General features: G+C 33.1%; 1 protein-coding gene and 1 long non-coding RNA gene across 16 annotated transcripts; one reads left to right on the top strand and one right to left on the bottom strand.

Annotated features, from left to right (window-relative positions):
* Positions 1 to 1,297: 1,297 nt before the first annotated feature.
* Positions 1,298 to 8,554, top strand: LOC133689907 (uncharacterized). Of its 15 annotated transcripts, none has more exons than XR_009841349.1 (8): positions 1,298 to 3,027; positions 3,211 to 3,370; positions 3,625 to 3,703; positions 5,208 to 5,283; positions 6,026 to 6,123; positions 6,619 to 6,908; positions 7,274 to 7,423; positions 8,001 to 8,554. It is a non-coding gene; the product is annotated as an uncharacterized LOC133689907 (long non-coding RNA). The 15 variants fall into 15 exon arrangements; XR_009841350.1 differs by having other exon boundaries at positions 7,274 to 7,850; XR_009841348.1 differs by having other exon boundaries at positions 7,274 to 8,281; positions 8,376 to 8,554.
* Positions 8,555 to 8,791: 237 nt separating this feature from the next.
* Positions 8,792 to 15,602, bottom strand: LOC133689906 (transcription initiation factor TFIID subunit 5-like). The gene is made up of 19 exons (XM_062110010.1): positions 15,290 to 15,602; positions 14,441 to 14,522; positions 14,256 to 14,334; positions 14,031 to 14,128; positions 13,880 to 13,936; positions 13,693 to 13,780; positions 13,491 to 13,600; positions 13,278 to 13,385; positions 12,927 to 13,078; positions 11,683 to 11,793; positions 11,525 to 11,594; positions 11,405 to 11,444; positions 10,559 to 10,723; positions 10,396 to 10,472; positions 10,113 to 10,229; positions 9,585 to 9,850; positions 9,373 to 9,468; positions 9,200 to 9,275; positions 8,792 to 9,092 (listed from the first exon to the last, which is right to left on the bottom strand). Exons 1-19 carry the CDS (start codon positions 15,469 to 15,471, stop codon positions 9,039 to 9,041), a joined length of 2,028 nt encoding a protein of 675 aa, XP_061965994.1. The 5' UTR covers positions 15,472 to 15,602; the 3' UTR covers positions 8,792 to 9,038.
* Positions 15,603 to 21,507: the final 5,905 nt, after the last annotated feature.

The raw sequence follows: 21,507 nt of genomic DNA, 5'->3' as shown, positions 1-21,507 counted from the left end.
AAACGGGCTCTAAAAGTACTAAAGAAAAGGTCTGGATTTGCAAATTCATTAACAGTGAGGGATCTAATCAATAGGCTGCAGATCTAATCCATAAATATTTAGATTGTGTTTGTTCTTATAATTTTGGATTATTTCATATTTTGATATTAAAAATAATTTTTTAAAAAATAAAAAAACATTAATTTGATATATTTTCAAGTAAAAATATTTTAAAAAACAATTAATATTACAATTCCAAACAATACTATAACGTGTAGGTGACATTTCAGTATCTTTTGCGGTTTGAGATTTGAAAAAAAAAAGTAATTATAAATTGTATTTTTTTAAAAACCAAGATAGAAAAATGAGTTTCCTACACGATCCATGTAAAACATGTGGTTTAGCACTAATTAATAACCAAACGTCTTTGAACGTGTAATTATTGTGGCAAAACACAGCTCCAATTACACAAAAACAAACGGAGAAAAGGTTCCTGGAGGCATCCAGGGTTCGCCACCATGAGTGATGTATACAATAAACTGGCCCAGAGTAGCTAACGAAGAGAGGAATTATTAAATGGGTGGCATGCTTGCTGCCATGTTAATTAGGGTTGTAACAGATGCAAAAGAAGGCTTTTTATAGAGAGAGAAAACCCCAAGAAAACCAATAGCATTAGCTTATATATATCTCCTCCCTCAATGACGCAGTCGCATGAAGCCCCATTTCCAAGAAGACATTATCCTACCATTGGACCCACGATTATGACAATCAAACGGCTGGGAAATGAGTTTGAAAAGAAGTCCAATCGAACGGCTATATATAAATCTATCAAAGGTCTTAATTTGGCCTCAATGAAAGCAACACACACGTACGTACTTCCCCTCGAAACAATCTCCACCAACCAATCAAAAGCCTCTTCTCTTTTCCTTTTACCTTCTCGAAAAAGCTTCGTGCACCGTACTCTCTTATAGAATCTACCCTAATTTAACCCAAGAAGGCAAGCCGACGAACGCACAAAATCCAAACAAGAAGACAAAACAAACCCAACCCTAGTTTTTCTTTACTTTCCTTGTAGGGTTTTGCTGTTTTTTTTTTGGTAAAAATCTTGTGGTTGGAAAACCACTCCAAGTTTTATGAGTGGTTGGGCGTGCGTCAACACAAACTGGTAGATTTTGTAAGAGGAAAGGACACTTGTCAATGTGTCACCGACACCTGTTCATCTTGCATGAGAGAGAGAGAGAGAGAGAGAGAGAGAGTGATGTGATCCTATTAAAAGCCAAGCAAGTTTTAGCTCCTATCTACTTCCTTCCTTCTGGTGATGTGAGTGTGTGTGGAAGTAGAGAGAAGATAGAGAGAAGAAACAACAAGGGTTATTTCTTGAATTCCATTTTTGTGGTAATTTTTGTTTAATTATTGCTTGTTTTCTTGGATTTTTGGTATAGATCAAGAGATAGAAACCCTAGTATGCTTTTTCGAAATTTATGATTTGAGTAAAAACAAAATTGTTTTAAAACAAAATCTTCTTTTATAGATTTACACTTACAAATTACACTAAAAGAGATGCAATTTGCTTCAGAATTACTCCATTAAAAACTAATTTCATTAGCACTCTTCTCTCTTTTCTCTTCAACGTATACTTGAAATTTTTTTTAAGATAATAACAAGTTAATTAATTCCATAAACAATATGTTTTCATCACTTCAAGTTACCTCAAGTGAAATGAATTTTATAATTTTAAATCGTGTTCCAAGCAAATCAAATGAATTCCATCTACTTAAACAGCTGAAAACAATTGGATCCGATCAGGTGCACGTAAATCTCTTAGATTTGTGTTTTAACACCAAAAAGAGAGGTGATCAATGGTAGGTAGATCTTTTGGCAACTTTCCTTAAAAGGGTATCACTTGTTTCTCAGATCTGACTGAATTCTTCTATGCATTTTGTTCTAAATTTCTTTCTTTTCTTTCCATTTTTTGGTAAGCTATATCTTTCACTCAAGAACTGATCCAGGAAAAAAAAGGGTTTCGCTTGTTTTTTTGTATTTTCTTCTTCTGGAAATTAGAAACTGACAGAAGAGAGTGAGCACACAGAGGCATATTTGTATAAATCTATACCATTGCTTTTGCGTGCTCACTTCTCATTCTGTCAGCTTCCAGAGCCGGAATTCGGCCTGTTTTTTGCTCCAGAAATTCCTTTCTTTCTCATCTTTTACGTCTCTTTACAAACCCCAACAAAAAAGGCTCCTGGAAGATGAAGATGGTGGTGTATAGTAGGCAAAAAATGGAGAAGCAGCAGCAAGGTATCCAATTTGTGTTTCGTTTTTTTTTTTTGCGTTTGAATCTTGGTTAGTTTCTGATGTATTAAATTATAGTTAGTATAATAGCGTGGCTTTTGATGGAGTTTAAGCCAGATTACTGTGCAATTTATAGCGGCAAAACACTGTGCAGGGTAGTATATATATAGCATGGGACCATTTCATTCACGTTTTCTCTTGCTAATTTTTTCGAGTATCTCTCTGCAAAGCCAAACACCCTCCTTTTCTTTTTCTTTTGCTCTTTCTCTTGCGCATGCGATTATGTTATTATCTACTCGAGATTTGAATCTGATTTGACCCTGTCTTCACCTGAATCTTATCTTATACTGTTTGTGAAAATGGGTTTTCCTTCAAAACCCTAGTCTAGCTACAAATAGGGTTGCTTCTTGTATTAATGGAGAAGGGATTTGTGGTGAGTCGTCCTTTGCTTGCTCTTAGTAAAAACTGATCTAATCATTTTCCATTGGCTCTTGGAAATGGGTTTTGTTTTATCTTTTCATCTTTTGATTTGAAGTGCAAGTGATGCTCTTAGAACAAAAGAAGAGACGTGAAATCTTTAAATTATCGCATGTAGTGATTTCTTTCCAGAAATATGAAATTTCTACATCCATAGTTTGCTCCTTGCTGTGCTCTTTTTTTTTTTTTTAGCTTTTTGCAGATAGGCATGGGATGGTCAACTCATTTATCACGAAGCAGACAGAATCTAGTCAAAACAGGTTTTTGGAAGCACTTCAGGTAGCAAGCTTTCAGCATTTATAGCACTGACTTCTATTTATTTTATGCAGTTTTTGGCTTGTAATGTATGTCTTTAATGTGTTATGCTTAGAGTATTTCAATGGTTGCTTAAGGACTATAATTTAAACTTCCAAATGGTTTATCTATCATATATTCATCTTGTTTTAATTGTGATTCTTGCAGTGCAAATTCGAGCGAAAATCTCACATAGTCTGTGGTTCCTGGCTTTCAAGTTTTTAAATCATCAACTTTTTTCTTCTATTCTTGATTCACATCAAGATATGTCCCAAGATTCTTGCTGAGAGTAGATCGGAAATGAAGGTGTACTATAAAGCCATAGAAGGTTCTATATCTTGTGTTCAACTTTATTTTACCCAGTACTCTTGCTAAAATTTAAGTCATGATAATATTTTTCAGATCTTGCATCGATCTTTGTATTCTTTTTGTCTCTTGTTTTCTTCATCCATTCCTGGTTTTATAAACAATCATATAACCTTGATTCATCTCTTCTCTATATATGTTCATGAAAGAGTGCTTAATCCCTAATTTTGTGTTATAATTACAATATACAACATTCTGCTTCTTGTATAATGGCAGGGTCATCACCAAGAGTATGAGAAATGTGATAGTTCTGTGCGTTGACTCGTGGGCCTTCAATTGCTTTACACATCTAACGGTAAGGATCCATGGAGTGTCGAATATAATTATAGCTCATTGTTTGACTAGGTACCCATTTTTTATTCAATTCCCTTGAACACTTACATTTTGTTCGTTCTTTGATTTTAAAGTTGATACTGTTCTAGTTGTTCAGTTCATGAAATAATTCGTGTGAAAGCTCTTGTCACCTCTTTCCAACATTTTGATTTGTTCCCGGCATAGACTTCTACCACTTCAAGAATTACATGTGCGTGCACAATCACCTCTTGGACCAGATACATGATCATCATCGCTTGTTGGGAGAATTTTAGGAATAATCTGGGGTTTAATTACTCTACCAATATATCTTAGTTGGAAAGTTTGGGGATTTCTTGGAAAGTAAAATGAATTACTCGTTTATGTTGTGGAGGTAGCTGGTGCATAAATTAGGCATTTCAGCCCTTCTCAAGATTATATGAATGTGGACATTGTGTTGACACAGATTTCTTTGTCTTCTCTTCTCTTTTTTGTCTTGTTTTTCCTGATACAATTATGATGAATTTACTTTTAAAAAAATGTAAGGTCCTTGTCCGAAGTTCTTTCTGAGTTGCTAGACACAAAAATAGCTGAATACATTGTTTATCTGTGGATGCACTTAAACATGAAGTATGCTGATGTTTTGGAGAATTCCAATGTAAAAATTTGAATTCAACCATCATATAATACATTAAGTGATAAAGGAAATGAAGACAAGACTAACCTTTTCTTGTGATGTGGATGGCGTGCGAACCGGTGCTTATAAAATTTATATTTCGTGACACTAGAAAGGTTTTCGTAAAGGATAAGGAAAGTGTTTGAAGCAGCATGAATTTAAAAAGACGTTTAATAATTTTGATATTGTTGCTACCATTAAATTAATAAAGATAAAGAAAATTGCACTCTGGCAATCGTCTTTTTTCTATACCATATTGAAAGAGGTGTGTTGCGATCTCATTTTTTTTCTCGACCTTTCTAAAACAGGTAGCTCGAGGATTTGTATGAATTAACTAGATCATCAGATGGGGAATTGACCAGCCTATGGAAAGCCAAAAAGAAAAGAAAAGGGTGGGGTATGGTTTTAGCTAGGAAGGATAAAAGATTAGCTCTGCTGATGATCACTTTCAACTATAGGATTGGTACAATTAGCCTGAACAGATGACCCTCGTAGCTTTTGTTACTCTTAATTCGAGTTAGTGATTTAGACATGCATTGTGTTGCTTCTTATAGTAGCTTGAAGTCAATGAGTGATTTCAAGTCCTCGTTACAGAGAAAAGGCAGAAAAATTATATTTTGCTTTAAGTTTCAAACTTCTACTTACATTTTGTAATTTTAAATTTGAAAATTTGTAACATTCATCTACAAATTTTATATTTTTCTCGGCTTCTAGCTACGTCTTTTTTTATTTTTATAAAAGAATACAACAACAGATGTATGATTTTTTATAATATTTCGAGTGGTCAAGTTTAAAATAAAGTTATAGGCAATGGTTATACATGCATGAACAGGATGCATGTCCTAAGGTCTCACTCGGCTTATGGCATCGATCCTAGTGACACCTCAAGACAAGGGAGATTGCTTAAGGTTAGTGATCACACACTTGGACAAGTGAAAATATTTACTTGATAGCTAATCTTGGATTATAGATTAGCTTTGCACCTCTTTTATAGGTGATAGGATGTCGTGAAATCTTCACACACACTCGCAGATGCATCGGTACTGTAGTATGCATGCATAAATCTTAGGACCTTCTGTTTACATGCATGGCACTATTCATGCATGTGTAATACTTTAGCCAGAAGCCTTATTTGATCTTACAAGATGGCACAAACATAACATAGTGACACGTACATGTGATCTTGTATTCCCTTTTTTAGTTGAATTTTACTGAAGTCATTTGATATAATTCTTTTACTTTTCAATCATTGCACTACAAATTTTCTCTGATAATACCTATAAATTCGTACATAATAATATAGATAAAATTATAAAAAAAGGGTCCCGAATTGATTTGAAGAAGAGCATGACTTAGAAGTCATCATAGATTGTATGAAGGCACCTTCTTCAGGAAATTTCTGTTGATTCTAGCATTTATGAGCCATGAGTTTATGCACCATGAAATTCTTAAATTTATGATCTCTATACATCTCAATCACTGTTAAATTTTCAAACAAGCTTCTTCTCCACAAAATTCAACTCCGTCAAAAGTTACATGCTCTCTATAGTCCTTACCTGTAGTTCATTGCCATTTTCGTCGTCATATTTTCCCATGTTTGCTGCCTATTTATAAAACTCTAAAATTCGGTCTTCACTTGTATATATGTAGAATCAACAGAGAGCCGGGGAACCTATGACTTTGTGCCAACTGAATTTGGAATGTTCATTCGGTATCCGAAGGAATTTTAAGGTTAGATTCTCTTTGAGGTATGCTTTCAACATGTTTCATTGATTTCGATTTACTAATTAATATGAAAAGCTCACAAGGATATAGGGACATGGGTCTCAACAACATTTCAACATATTTCTTATGTTTGCTACCTATTAATGCATGTTTTCTAGTGGATTGTAGCTAAATGTATAATACATAAGCATGATATTCTGCTCGAAATGAACATAAGCTGTTATATTCGGTGGATAATTTTGCAATTTCTTGCTGTTTTTACACTGCTGCAATGTATTTTGATTATGTGCTGTAGTTGTGTACATGGTTCTTAGTGAAACCATAATATTATTGTTCTGCCCGAGTACTATATATTTTGCGATTCGAACCTTCTACATTTATGCTAACTAAGCTTAAAATAAGGTAACAGGTGATGGCATTTATGTGATGATTGCATTCATTCTTATCATCTTAAGTTTTCTTTGGCTTTCATTCGAGTACGAATTTCGGCTGATTTGTCCCTATCATCATCTTAGCAGGCCAACACCATGCTGAAAACGTGGAAAGTTAGGAATTGGTAAATACAAGAGAACCTCTTTGAACTTAATTTCTTTTGGAAAGTTCAAAAACTCTCCTCCGAGTCACTAAGTCCTTTCGTCTCTTTGATTTTCCTTAACCCTATAAAGTGCCTGTGTTAACAAATGGTGAGAGTGACATAAAAAAAAAGGAAGCATAATGGAGCCCCATGGCCCATTGGTGATAGGGGTGCCTGTTTCATGATTGAAAAACTTCCCTTTCATCTGGAGGTACTGTGGAGATGATGCTAAAGGTAATATAACCTAGAAATGTACCTGGAAGCTGGAGTCTCTAATTAATTTTCATTAATAACATTTGATTCTCTTCTCTGGTTTACGTATGAAAACTAAATGTCGAACAGCTTGTAAGCTAAAAGCATGATCATAGATGGATTTGGTTTGCTTCTAATTACCATAAAGCATGCCAGGCAACACTGTAACATGTAACTAGTTGATGGATTTTTTTTTGTTTGTTCTTTAGTTTGTGGGTGGGGGATTGTAATCAGCCACTAAACTCCTAAGGCTTCAACCTTAAGCTCTTTCTCTCAAATCTTCATCTATCTCATTCTTACCTGCATTTTCAAGGTCTTAATCTCTAGAGCGATTTTTGTTCTCGCAGATATCAACAACCAATTTATGAAAATTCAAGAATTGAAGACAATCAATGGAATGCTATTACATAAATGGCAATGGCTGTTCATGATGTCTAGTCAATTCTGATCGTATCAAATACTAGCAGTCCGGATTAAGCTATAACCAGGCGTACGAGGTAGTGATTGTTGGGGTCAAAGGTTTCCTTGTTTGCAATGTGTTCGTAATCTATGGAATTCAAATTCTATGTTTTGATTAGTCCTAAATTGAATGATTGCGGGATTGTGATGCCCCAGATCAGTATCTAATTTGCAGGAGATGTTAATTCTTAGTTGCTGGCAATTTGACTTGAAATATCAAGGTCTGCTGTTGGTTTTTTCATTTTGAACATTTTTCTCTGGGGGGTTGTCAAAAATCTGATGGCTGAAATGAAAGCTCTCTCTCGAAGGCATATGTTAAGAAAAATAAACAGTCTCCTCCCTGCTTATATCGAAAAGATTATCTTATGCCTTCTTTCTGGTCAAGTTTTCCTGTGAATTACAGAGAAATTTGTCTAGGGTTTCACAACCTCTACCAACAAGATAACCACAGACCAAAAATAACAGGTAGGTGTCAACACTGAAATCATTTTGAAATAACAGAAAGCAGCAACAGCAGACATTTTCTCCCATCAACAAATTTCAAGTACATGTTTATCGTTCTATTACGAAAGAGATGGCAAGCAGATATTGATTGCTTACATGAAACTTGTGCAGATACAGGGACTCAAGTGTCACCAGTACCCCGGCAAGCATCGGCTTCAAAAGCCTTCAAAGGTCTTGCATGGAAAGGAAGGAGAGATGCATGCAAAAATTACACGCCATTTTTACTAGATCTTGGAGAAAAAAATAACCAGAAATGTGACATACCTTATGTTTTGTAGTGCCTAAGTTTGTTTCGGTGCAGAAACTTGTATGGCGATTTGTGGAGAAAAGGTCCGATGGCGGGAAAATACAGGGATGATTCCCAAATCCAAACTGTTTTCTTCTTCCAGTAGGTTGTACCGTTATCTGTACTGTTTGTGGGAAGTACTGTTTTATTGAGAACAGAGCATTATGTGCTCATGATTTCATTTTTTTTTTTTTTTGAAGGGTTTCAACGGACGCACAAATTAGGCTATAAGATATTGTGGGGCCATCATCGGAATAGATAAAATAGATAATTATCATCTCGGGTAGATAAATAAGGACGACATGAAATGTACGAAACCTCCAAGGATTTTATCAAGTCGTTTTGGTGCAATTTATGAGGTTATGACTGTGGTATCTGACTTTATTGATTGTGATGATTACAAAAGAAAAGCTTGATCGCATGGATGAGGGCGTACTTGTTGATCCTGTTTCGTTGGCTTTAACTTTTATGATTTGGAATCTCCATATTTTATAGTTTACTCAAGCTATGGATAGAAAAATTTAGAAATATATGACGTGACAAGTTTCTACACAGACCGGGCCAGACACTTAGAAAACAAGTAAAGAGCGTGACAGGGCACATGAAGCAAGGAGACTGCATGGAAAAATGAGGAAAAAATTTGAAAGTGGATGTCGATGAACAACCTTGCAAATTGCTAAACATACTATGTGCCAAGCTAAAAGAAAAGGAAGAACTTAAGAGTGTCATAACTCATCAAGATTGTACAGCAATTTTGATTTTATTACAAGTTAAATCTCAAGTGATGATGGCCCTGCAGAGGGAAACTCGCACCACTTCCAGTTGGTCAAGTCCTAGTCAGTCACATCAAGCTTTAATAGTGGTCACTGACTTCTAGAGAGGGCTCCAGCTGCGAAAAGGAGATTCCTACGCGAAAACTGTTCCGAGAATATGGTACAAAGGTTATGTACTGAAAGACCAATATCAAAAGGCACAAATAAGGAAGAAAATCAAGTCGAAGAATTTGAGCATTTGGACAAGTTACCCTCAAAGTGCTAACAGGAGTGGACTTCGTTGGCAAAGTTTTTAACAATCTCAATCTGTGTGTATTTCCACTTTTGCTGGTTACAAGAAACACATACTGTAAACGTCCCCGTAAAAGAAATAGTTCAAGAGAAGAGAAACATGTCATGAGCCTACTTCTACAGGAAAACTTACTTTTCTTCTGTCTTTGCGGGCTTTGTGCTTGTAGTTACATCCCATAATTTTACAGTACAATCAGCCGAACCAGAAGCAAGAAGGGAACTTTCACAACTGACATTTGGACAAGAGAATAGAAGATTGGGTCAGTAATCTAGCAATCAATACATAGAACTTTATCAAGTCTAAGAAATGCTTTGGAAATCTCGTGAAGCGTCTAGGATTTGCACCTGAAGGCAAGTGACCATACACATGAATGGTGTCCCATCATAGGCGATATGCATCGGCCACTTGAGAGGTCCCACATCATGATAGTGCCATCTTCATCACCAGATGCTATGTATCGACCATCAGGTGACATGGCCAATGACAAAATCATGCTCCTATGACCAATAAAAATGCGGACACACTCCCCGCTCTGTACATCCCACAGTCGAACTGTTTTGTCACTGGAGCCAGTGGCAATGTAATTGCAGTTGGCATGCCATTGCACGCACTGAAATATATGCAGTCCAATCAAATATAATTGACATTGCAAAATTAGAAAACAAAAGGAGTAATGCACTTAACTAAATTTGCTGACTTGATATTATACATAAAGCAAGCTCAACATGATAGCTTTGTCATTGGAGGAAACACCAATTTGTGGAGGGAGGTTAACTTGAAAGAATTTCACCCATTTATTCCATTTTAATAACAAGAACCATTTTGTTTTATCCAGATTCCAGACAAATAAATAGAATGCAAAAGCTGCTTACATCAACATCAGACAAGTGACCTGCCATTATCCTCAAAGGCTGTATCCTATCCATAGACCAAATCCTTGCTGTGCGATCATGCGAAGCACTGGCAAAATAATGTCCCACGGGACTGAACTGCACCCCAATAGATTAGGAAGAATGTATGAGAAGCATGACCATGAAGTATTATGGAAATCTCCGCCATACTCTTCCTCAATTTCATCATGGTCATTAAAAGACAAGGGAAAGAGTAAAACAGCAGAATCAAATCAAGATGATGTGCAGAAGGTCCAGTTTATACCTGAACATCCCAGACAGGGTAATTATGGCCTTTGTAGCAAACAAGATTTGCATTGAGTTCTGTGCTCCATAATCGAACTGTAGTAGAGCAGTGTAGTATCATTCCGAAAAGAAAATATATAGTAAAAAAACCATTAACAAAAGAATAATCCAGGAGAATATACCTGTTGTATCTGCTGAAGAAGACAAAATAAAATCCCCAAGGGGGCTAAAAGTGGCTGAATGAACGGGGCCCGAATGACCCTGAAACAAAGTATAAGATCTTTTGCCACTGTTTGGCCCCAATACATGTTCACTCGGAGCAGTATCAGTTTCACCCTGCAAAATAGCTGGCAGAAGAAACGTTTACTGTCATAGGTCCTCTTTGCCCAGAATGTCTTGACATGAAAACTAGCATCTACAATGTACAACCATATCAGAAGGATACAGAATCCAGGACTATGACTGGATAACATCTACACTGTTTTCTCATCAAATTTCTCTGTACTTGTTATTTGGGTTGATTACAATTGAAAAATTTTCTGAACAGATAATCAGTGTACAAAAAATGAACAGAATACTTCATCAAATTGTGACGCAGGAACTAATATTTTAGTATTCTATCATTTCAGTATTTATTTTAATAATTATTATACATGTTCCTATATATGTATAGCTACAATTATAAGTTTTCTTTATAAGTTCAATCTAGAGCTGGGATTAAAGCTTTTATTGTAATCCTACTATAAAAAAGCTGTAAAAAAGTATTAATTCAACTAGAGTTTTACCTAAACCCTACATTTTATATAGAGTTCCAATTTCTATCCTACTTGCTTCTAGCCTTAGTTCTGCAGATTTACTGCTGTTTTCTTCCTAAACTACACCAAAATGTCAGCAATTTATTTTGTCAAGAACACAGTTTAAATTAGTAGTATCCTGAAAGATGATTTGCATTGTACCCAAAAACAGCTGGTGGAATTGGAAAAATAAGAAATTATCACAGAAACTAATCCCTATTTGGAGAGACTTACAATTGCCAGCTTGCTGTCCAAGCTTTGCCATGTCCCAAACCTGTAAAGGCACAAATCAGAATTAGTAACAGTAGTGGCATCATGGTGGGAGCGGTGCTGAGTTAAGTATGAGAGAAGAACCTTCAGTGAGGAGTCTGAGAATCCACCAGCAACCAAGGATCCATCATGGGATATTGAAGAACAGTTTAAACTGAGAGAGATCCCAAATAAAATAATGAGCAATTGATCATGTAAGAAAATAGAGAAGGTTAATACAAATATATAAGTAATGAAATTACCCGTTATGTGTGTTGATAAAGGTATAAAAGCTAACAGATGGCAGTGTCATACTACTCAACTGTACACGGTTTCTCAAGTCCTCAAGAATAGACTGTTCCACTTCAGCTGGCCTGAAGGAATCATTAATATATTAATTATTAGAAATTTAGAATGCAGCACTAACTTATGCTAGCAGGAGAATCAATTGCTTATTCCAGCAGGACCTAAGTCATGCAAGAACCTTATGGAAGAAACATGGCATAAAATATAGTCATGTATGCAAAGATGCATTAACAGGTACAGATTATGTACAGTGTGAACCTAGTTCGGTTAGAAAGGTCAATGATAAAGCATGATAATATAATAGAGCAATCAAAAGAGGAAGAAGACAGAATAAATGAAAAAAGACCTTGAACAGTCAACAAGTATTAATCTTAGTTAATACAGATGATCGGTAAAGTTATTTTGATCAATGGACCAATCCCCATAGAACCTAGCTTCTGATCATAGTCACAGCCACAATGAGGACATGTGAAGTAACAATTTAAAGTAGTTAGGTGTTAATAAACATTTGTGCAGCCTCCCATGATTTAACGCCTAACTAAAGTGAGTTTTTTACCTTGCATGTCCTCATAAGATGTGTAAAGGACACATTCACTTTATTCTAACACACCTTATTCTAACACACCTGAAGACACATGTGATATGTCATGGCAGTTGTAACATATAGATGTAAAATATCACGTGTGTGTTCAGGTGTATTGAACATGCTTTGATGAATAAGAATTCCTGTGTGTATAACATGCAAGGATTCCCATAGGCTATAGAAGGTAACCATAAGGTTGTGCCAGAATCAAGCTTCCTATGTTCATCTACATTATCTATGCTTTAGCCTTAGCCTTTTATGCAACACCCTCCTCTTTGTTAGCCTTCACATATTACCACGTTCTGACTCAACCTGAGGGTTGACCTGTCCCAAGGCCCCTAGGTCACGGGTTGGGCGGGTAGGTCAACCCAAGCTACACTTTTTTTTTAAAAAAAAAAAACAACTGAAAATGACATTGCTTTGATAAAAAAAAGACTAGCACGAAGTAAAATCCGCCCTAGACTAGCCTCTAGGTCAGTGGGTCACCAGGTTGAACTGCCAGGCCAAGTTTTATAACTATGGTTCCATATCCCATTTAGATAATATATATATATATATATATATCACAAAAAGGTCTTTGATGTAATGAATAAAATGACATAAGATTCTAGAAAATACATTACTGGCAAAGGAAGCTCGGGTTTGACTCGTGGTGCTGCAGGTACTGTATTTGCTTCAAGACGAACAGCTTTAGCTGTTGCACTAGCAGCCTTATCCTTTTTTGACTTTTTTATTGAAGCACCTTGCTTTCCACCATCCATTGGTCTTTTCTGAACAGGACATGGATGACATCAATGTAAAGAAACAACTCAGTCTTTGATAGAAAGGAAAACCTATATGACAATGAAATGTAGAGACAGCATATATTACAAAATTAAATTACAAATAAGCATGAATTATTAACATATGTATATGAAATCCGCATAAAGCAAGTATGGAGGAGAAGCGGGCTTTTGATGAGCACTCTACCTTGTTCTCATCCATGTCCCCCTCTTTGGTTTCTCCTTCTGTCTTTTCAGAATCTGAGAGAAAACCCCCCGTCTTCTCCAAGCGTTCTTCTAAAGAATCTTCAAGCAACTATAGAAAATACTAAAAAGTTCAACATTAACACCTAAAAACACAAATGCAATAAAAATAACCAACAACTTCCTCATTTACAAACAAGATGCAGAACACACTTACCCCCCAATGTATTTCTTTTTTATTTATCTGATTAGCTGCATCCTGGCTGCTTCCAATTAATGTAACAGCATCAGGATCATCAGAAATTGAGATGGGCTGTCCAGGAGAAACTGCCAGCAGTAGAAGGGAACATGTCTTATCTACCAATTTCTTCATGAATTAAACATGGATATGCAACTATTTTCAAAGCAAAATGATATACCTTGGAAGTTAATATGCTCATTGACAATCCCAAGTATTATAGTGGATTTTGACTTCCGGAGATACTGCATCATGAGCTCATCGGAGTACTGATAATAGGTTTAAAACCAGCTTTTCAGAACTTTGCACAAATTGATGAATAGTGTTCTTATGTGTTACAAACTAACAGAAGAAAACCTTTAAACCACCTGACATATCTTAATGTTGACTTTGCTCTGCCTAAGAGTATGAGCAAATTCCATCTCCTGGCAAAAATTACAATCATTAGATTTTCTACAGAAGCAATTTAACCACATTGAGGATGGAAAAAGTAACACAAAATCTTAGAATGGCATCAACCTCCAGATGAGTAGGAGAAAGAACTCCTTCCAACTTTTGAAGGTCTCGTGAGTGCATCATTTCATGATCTTCACGGAAGCTATTGAAAAAATTTCTTGCTGGGAACAAATTACGATAATAGAAAGGAAAAAAAAAAAACAAGACAATTGTCATGCTGACAAGCCACTTTGAAATTTTCAAGTTTAGGATAAGGATAAAATAAGAGCCAGAAATTTCAATATTTACCATCTTGGATATGCCCTTTAGCAACAATATCCATATAACAATGGACAAACACTGGATAAAGCACTCGAAGCAACTCATGCTGCAGAATTCAAAGGAATCCACATTATCAAAGTAAAAATGATATACCAAAACAAATACGCAAATATTGAACCACGCATCAAAGAAGAAATCATTGACTGGTTTACCTTGTACAAATCAAGCGAACTATAAGCCCAAGTTCTTAGTTTACTATACTCCTCTTGGTAACGTGCTGGACTATCCTCTGGTCTGAATAACAACAATAAAATTAATTTTCAAATCAATAATGAATAACTAACCAAACTATTAAAAAACTTGAAAAAAAGAAAAGCACATCCCTCATTCCTTCATCCTTCAAATTTAGCATTTCTAATGTTTTCAGGTCCCATTTTTGTTTCCACATTCTTATTCAAAATCTTCACTTTCAACCAATCAATTTTAGGATCATATTTAGAGTTTCTCACACACATAATTGTTTCAAGTCCCTTTTTCTTTTTACAAAGGGCTGTTACAGTGTCATTGAAGTTTCATTAATTGAACATAAAACAACATTTGATGACAAATTTCTACCCTCGACTTGTCTTAAAGGTTATTCCTTTTTGCTAAATGTTAAACAGGTACAGGCTCTGTTAAACTGTTTACTTCCTCACTTAAGCTAGAACCCTAATAGGTTTTCTAAAAACTCAATCTTGATAAAATCCATGAATCCAAACACAAATATTTCCAAACTAAACAGCATAAAAGCAGACAAATTCTTCACTACTAATGCTTACTTAAAATCTTCACACTCTCTAATTACAAAAATACAAAACAATTGCCCATTAAAGCCATTTCTTTTCTTTCTTCCCCTACATTAAAATCAGTACATAATCAGCTAAAACTCCTTGCCTACTTACTTACTCAAAAAACCGATTATTTTTTTACCATTCAAACATTCTGCACTCCAAAAAATCTATAAAAGCATCAAATTGAGTAAAAATTAAAGAGAGAAAAAAAAAGTGGGGTTAGAGAGCTACTGAGAGAGGGAGTGAAGTAGGGTTGAGAGATCAGGATCCGAGTGGATATTGATAGCATTATTGCTGTTGTTTTGTTGTTGCTGTTGTTGTTGGATTTCTTCATGGAAAGCAAGCTCTGCTTGCTTGAACCCTTTCTTCTTCAAATACGTCTCCACAAACTTCACCACAGCTTCTTCATCCATAATTGCCCCTCTTCTTCTTCTTCTTCAAGTAAGAATAAAACACTGCAAAATCCTTCTTTGTGTTCGAAATGAACCACCTCTCTCTCGTTTTGCTGATTTTTCTCTGTCGAGGCTTTCTGACTTGGGAAGGCGATTAGGGCTTTGAAGTATCAATGATGGAGCCCAGCAAGATTTGTCTTTTGGGCCTGGTTTTGTTTTGTAATTGAGTTTGGGGCTCAATGCTTCAATCTAGATGTTGGGATTGTAGGATGGACTTGATCTTAGGAAGTATATTTATTTGATTTTGCCTCACATATTGCAAATCTAATCATGAATCTTGAAAAGATTGAAAATTTATTGAATGAAACCGCAGGTTAGATTTTTAAAGCTAGTAACATAGTTTTTGGATCCTCGGAAAAAAAAATACATTACTATATTATCAGGTAAATTTATGAGTTATTAAATCAATATAAGTTAATCATTTTAATAAAAAAAAAAACTAAAAACTCGACAGATTAATTAAGTTTAACCAAGTCAATGATTTTCTTGATTCAATTTAACTGAAAATATGACAAGATTAATAATTATGGTTAGAAAATATATTTGATTTAAACACAAATCTTAGCTTGCTTTGAGAAATAAGACTTGCAAACAACATACAAGGCAAAATTCCAGCCATCTTGTTAGAACTCCCTGTTGGTGGCAATATGCTTGGAGGTAAAAGTTCCTATGGAATCTGGTTTCTCGTTAGAACTCACAATACTCACAATAGTCGTCAGAACAATCTCCGAGGAAAGATGCCGCACTTCATTGGTAATCTTACCGCTCTTGAAAGATAATCTTCGCGAGCAAATGTTTTTGAGGGAACAATTCTGGATACGTTCGAATAATTGAAGAGATTAACTAGTCTTGTGCTTGGTGAAAATGAACTTTCTGGTTTCATCTCTCCATCTATATACAATCTACCATTGATTGCTACTTTATGTTTCGCTGCCCATAGATTTCACTGAAGCCTCCTGTCAAATTTAAGCCAATCTTTTCCCCATCTCCAATGGCTTGCATTATGGCAGAACCGATTTTCCAGACCAATTCCAACCTCATTATCCAATGCTTCTGAGCTTGAAGTTGTTTCATTTACATATAACAGTTTAGCAAGAAAAATACCAGATACTCTTGGAGAACAACAGCATCTCTGTCGATTGCATTTCGGAAGTAATAACCTTGGAGATGGAGGAGATGATGAAATGGAGCTCCTTGCTTCTCTGACAGAACGCAGCATGTTGAAAGTCGTGAGCATTAACAACAGATTAGGAGGATCACTGGTGGCTACAGGAGGAAGTGTTTCAACCTGGACGGGTTATTTTGGGATAGCTTTCAGGAAATCACATTTTCGGACACATCCTTCAGGTATAGGAAATTAGTTAACTTTCCTATACATGGATCGAAATCAATTCATTGGTGAAATACCAACTTCTTTTGGCAATCTTCGAGATTTAAAGCAGTTTTCACTCTTCCTGGAGCAATTTATAATACCAGGCCAGGTTTCATGACAGTGGTTTCCACCAGCTTAGATACAATTCCTTGGTGAAAATGATTTTACCATGTCGAGAATTCAAGGATTGAGCCCAGCAAGATTTTCTGTTTTGAGCTAGGGTTTGTTTTGTAATTGAGTTTAGGCCTTAGTGTAGCTGTTGGGCTTGCATAATGGTCATTTTTCCAAGTAATCTAGGTTTTGAGAGAGGAACCCGGAGGAAGTCGTGCTTCTTGATATTTATATCATATTTATTATTTAATAAATAAAAAAATTTAATATTTATAAATTATTTATTAGATTTTGGATATTCATATAACTATTCATTATTTTATTATCATATATTATTCAATAAATAATAAAATAGTTTATATATATATATTAAATAATAAAATTATAAATATTATAAACATATATGTGTTTATAATATTAATATTGAGATATGTATATATTATATTATATTAAAACAAAATTTAAATGTTTTATAAATATATTTATATAATATAAATATATATTTAAGGTTAAGTTAAAGTGGGTTTAACAATATCTATACACTATTTATTATCCAAAAAATATATATTTATTTCAATCATATTGAAATGATATTCATCGAAGTCGGATTAAATTGACATCTTTAATAAAATATTTAGTTAGTGTTTTGATTATTATTTTAAAATATAAAAAATAAAATTATTGAAACATTAAAATTATTATCCTTTTCTACATGTGACCAGTATATATATATAGAAAGAATGTAATTATAAGATTAACAGAAGTTTCTAAATTACTACCGACATGTGAATTATTGTTCATTGGGATCATGTTAGACAAATTATTCATGAATAGTTTACTTCTGAGTTTTAATCAGATATGATTGATAAAAATATTATTCAATAATGCTTTTGGGCTGTTAATAACTATTATTTCTTGCAGACTAATTAAATTATATCTCTTACTTTCTCAAGTCAAAATCAACAAGGGGAGGAATCTTAAAAGATACATAATTCTTTCTCTTCTTTTTTTGTGGATAGGATTTTCTACTCTCTTTTTTTTTTTTTTTAATCTCAGGTCTTGTTGTCAATAACTCTAATACCTAAAATGTATTTGAAAATACAGTTCAACACTTGGTTTATTTTTAAAAAATAAAAACGATCTAAAAATATATATAAAAAATTATTAATTTGAAGTAAAGATAAAAATAAAAATATTTAATATTTTTTAAAAAATATTTTTAAAATACAAAAACAAACAAACTCTAAAAACAAATATTTTAAATTAAATAATTAAACCATCACGATAACCTAATAATTCAAGCTTTAAACCTAATTAGATACAAAATTGAGTTTAACAACCATACCAAGACCACCTTAACACAATTGTCCCGTAATGGAATTATAATAAAATAGGTCAAGAATTCAATATTTAATCCCCGTGAGTGTTTGACTGACAATACCATGACCACCATGAATATATATTATATCCCCACCATCATACTTCCATACAGCTACACTTGTCCCTAACCCCCGCAAGTATTTATTTTTATGTTTTAAAAAAAATTAAATCTTTTATTGTTTTATTAAAAATAATATTTTAAATAATAAAAAATATTATTTTAATACATTACTCAATAAAAAATTATTTTTAATACCCTGTACAGCTGGCAGGTTCAATGGATTCAGAATTGACAAGAGAATTTGGAAGTAGCATGATGCAAGGGCCGCTATTACTGAGGTTGATGTCATGTCACCATGTGAGGGCCACGATATTCTCTCCATCTTCAAGGAATATTCTCATCTATGATGGTTCCATTCGGGCAAATTCATTTATTACTATCCAAATATAAAAAACCATGTTCAAAAAACTTATTTTCTCGAAAAAAGAAAATATAAATATAACCCTATCCATAATTTAAAATAAATAATTAAATTATTATTTTCTGACATATTTTATCACATAACTTGGAACGATATTAATGTAATTGGATATTTAAAATCAAATTACTTGACACTGTTTTGGGATTAAAAATTGCATGACCCTTGAGTTGTTTCGAAAATCTATTTTTTTTTAATAGTTATAAATAAGTTGTTGTTGATGGTTATAAATATACCTCCATACATGATTTAGAATAATTGTTTAGATTTTTCACATATTTTACCGCTTAATTAACTTGGAACGATATTAAAATTTAGTTTGAAACTTAAAACATTTTTCGTTGGTTGTTCAAAAATCATTATAATATTTAAAAAATCAAGTGTAATTCAGAACCTCACTAAGATCGATTACTTAACAATGGAGACAATGTAAAAAAAATAATTAAAAGCTCTACTAGTTATTATAAAAAAATACATGTTAATGATTAAACTCGTGTTTAGTGCTGTAATGCAGAATTTTTTTAAAATATTTTTTATTTAAAAATAAATTAAAATAATTTTTTTTAATTTTTATATTACTATATTAAAATAATTGAAAAGCATTAAAAAGCATTAGATTAATATTTTTTAAATATACTTTTAAAAAATACCAAAAAGGAAAAACTCTCGAACACTTATTTAATATGCATCAATCGGTTATGTAATATACATAAAAGTGATAAATTTCTTTACGACGTGTCAACAAAAAAGGATGTGCCAGGCACATGCTAGGCCACATTTGAAGAATTAATATTAAATTGAACGAGAATCGAAGGGAAAGATCGCATTAATATATTTTTTTAGAAAATTGAAAGACCGGATAAATAAATAAATAACTATGATTTTATTTTTATATTTTCCTTTTTGGTTCGAGAGGAAGAGAAGAGGCTTAACGGGTTTTTTTTTTCATGTTACTTACTGTTGAGATTTGTTTAATTAGGCCTAACATTTGGAAAGAAAATAATATAAGAAAATAACTGGTAAGTTAATAATACTATATTTGTTATAATAAATTATTTTTATATTTAGTTCAATATACTTTCTTTTATCTCATTTATGGAAAAATATTAATGTTAATAATAAAAATATTAACCGCTGCAAGAGAAATTAAATACAAAATCTACCTTAATTTTCTTTTAACAAGGAAAGCATCCATATGGCAGAAAATAAATACAAAACAAACTGTGAAACCACGATGCTACAAAAGAAAATTCTTATAATATAGATATAAACTAGTTACATGTCCACACTATGCTATGATTGAATCAAATAACAATTTGAACATAAAAAAAGTTGAGGTTATAAAAAAACTATTTGATATTGTTATTAAATTCGGTTTACCTCATAACCTTGAAACTTCTCGTTTGACTCTTTTCCTAACCCAAATTAATTGAAAATTAAATCATGTAAGATTTTTCTTGACATGACTTAGTCGTCTGTATATGTTTAAAAAAACCTGGATGACTGGTAGAAAATATCACTTAGATTTTGACTGGATCAACCGAATTAATTCTAATTATTTGATTTGATATAAAACTTGATTTAGATTAGAGTTTAGACCATGTTTGTTTCCCAGAAAATAGTTTCCGGGAAACCACTTTCCAAACTTTCATGTGTTTGTTTGCCATTAGAAAAGTTGGTCAACGGAAGTCAAAGAAAAATTTGGTTTGATTTCCAGGAAAGTGTTTTTCCTTTTGGCTGTGTTTGTTTTCCGGAAAGTGGTTTTCGGAAAACCATTTTTCAAACTTTCATGTGTTTGTTTGCCATTAGAAAAGTTGGTCAACGGAAAACACTTTCCAGTTAAAGGAAAATTTGGCTTGGTTTTCAGGAAAGTGTTTTCCTGGAAAATTTGAGCGGAAAATACTTTCCGGAAGTTGTGAAAAAATTAGAAATGTCATTATTTGCTGATTATATCAAATTTGATCCTTAAACTTTTGATTGTTATATATAATTTGTTTTGAATATTTATTTTTCAATTTCATCTCTTAAAATTTAATTTTTATATTAATTTTAGTCATTATTTTTATAATTGCTATTTGCTTTTTCCTTATCATTTTTTTATTGAAATTTTTTATCTATCAAATTTGGTCCTTATTCTTTTGATTGTTACTTATTTTATTTAAAATAATTTATGAAATGTTAATTATTATTATTTTAATTTCTTCATCTTTTATTTTTTTAATTTTTTAGATCTGTTCTCTATTATTTTGATTATTATTTATTTTATTTGAGATAATTTATGAAATTATATTTTTTTCAATTTCATTCTCATTCAACTTTTTAATTTGTAAGATTTTTTACTTATTATTTTAATAAACTTGAGAAAAATAAAACATTAATAAGTTATTTTCCAACTCATTTTTCATGACATAACCAAATACTGAAAAATGTTTTCCAACTTATTTTCCATTACATTACCAAACATCGGAATTCACTTTCCCCGAAATTCACTTTCTAAATAAAAACTATTTTCCAGCAAACAAACGAGGTCTTAGTTCAATAGATTGCTAAGTTGATTATTAAGAAAAATCAAGTTTAATAACAAAATTCAAGAATATGCTAATTAATCAAGTTCAATAGATTACCAAACATCGGAATTCACTTTCCCCGAAATTC

The sequence above is a fragment of the Populus nigra genome, chromosome 3, assembly GCF_951802175.1.
Source record: "Populus nigra chromosome 3, ddPopNigr1.1, whole genome shotgun sequence".
NCBI classification, from domain to species: Eukaryota; Viridiplantae; Streptophyta; class Magnoliopsida; order Malpighiales; family Salicaceae; genus Populus; species Populus nigra.
The sequence above is the reverse complement of the archived record's forward strand: the minus strand, read 5'-3'. Positions and strand labels throughout refer to the sequence as shown.

Coding starts and splice junctions, on each gene's coding strand:
- LOC133689906 (XM_062110010.1), bottom strand. CDS start 15,471: ATGGATGAAGAAGCTGTGGTGAAGTTTGTGGAGACGTATTTGAAGAAG. Junction 10,724..11,404: donor TGGACAGCAAGCTGGCAATT/GTAAGTCTCTCC, acceptor TTCTTCTGCCAG/CTATTTTGCAGGGTGAAACT. Junction 9,276..9,372: donor CCCGCAAAGACAGAAGAAAA/GTAAGTTTTCCT, acceptor TCTTGTAACCAG/CAAAAGTGGAAATACACACA.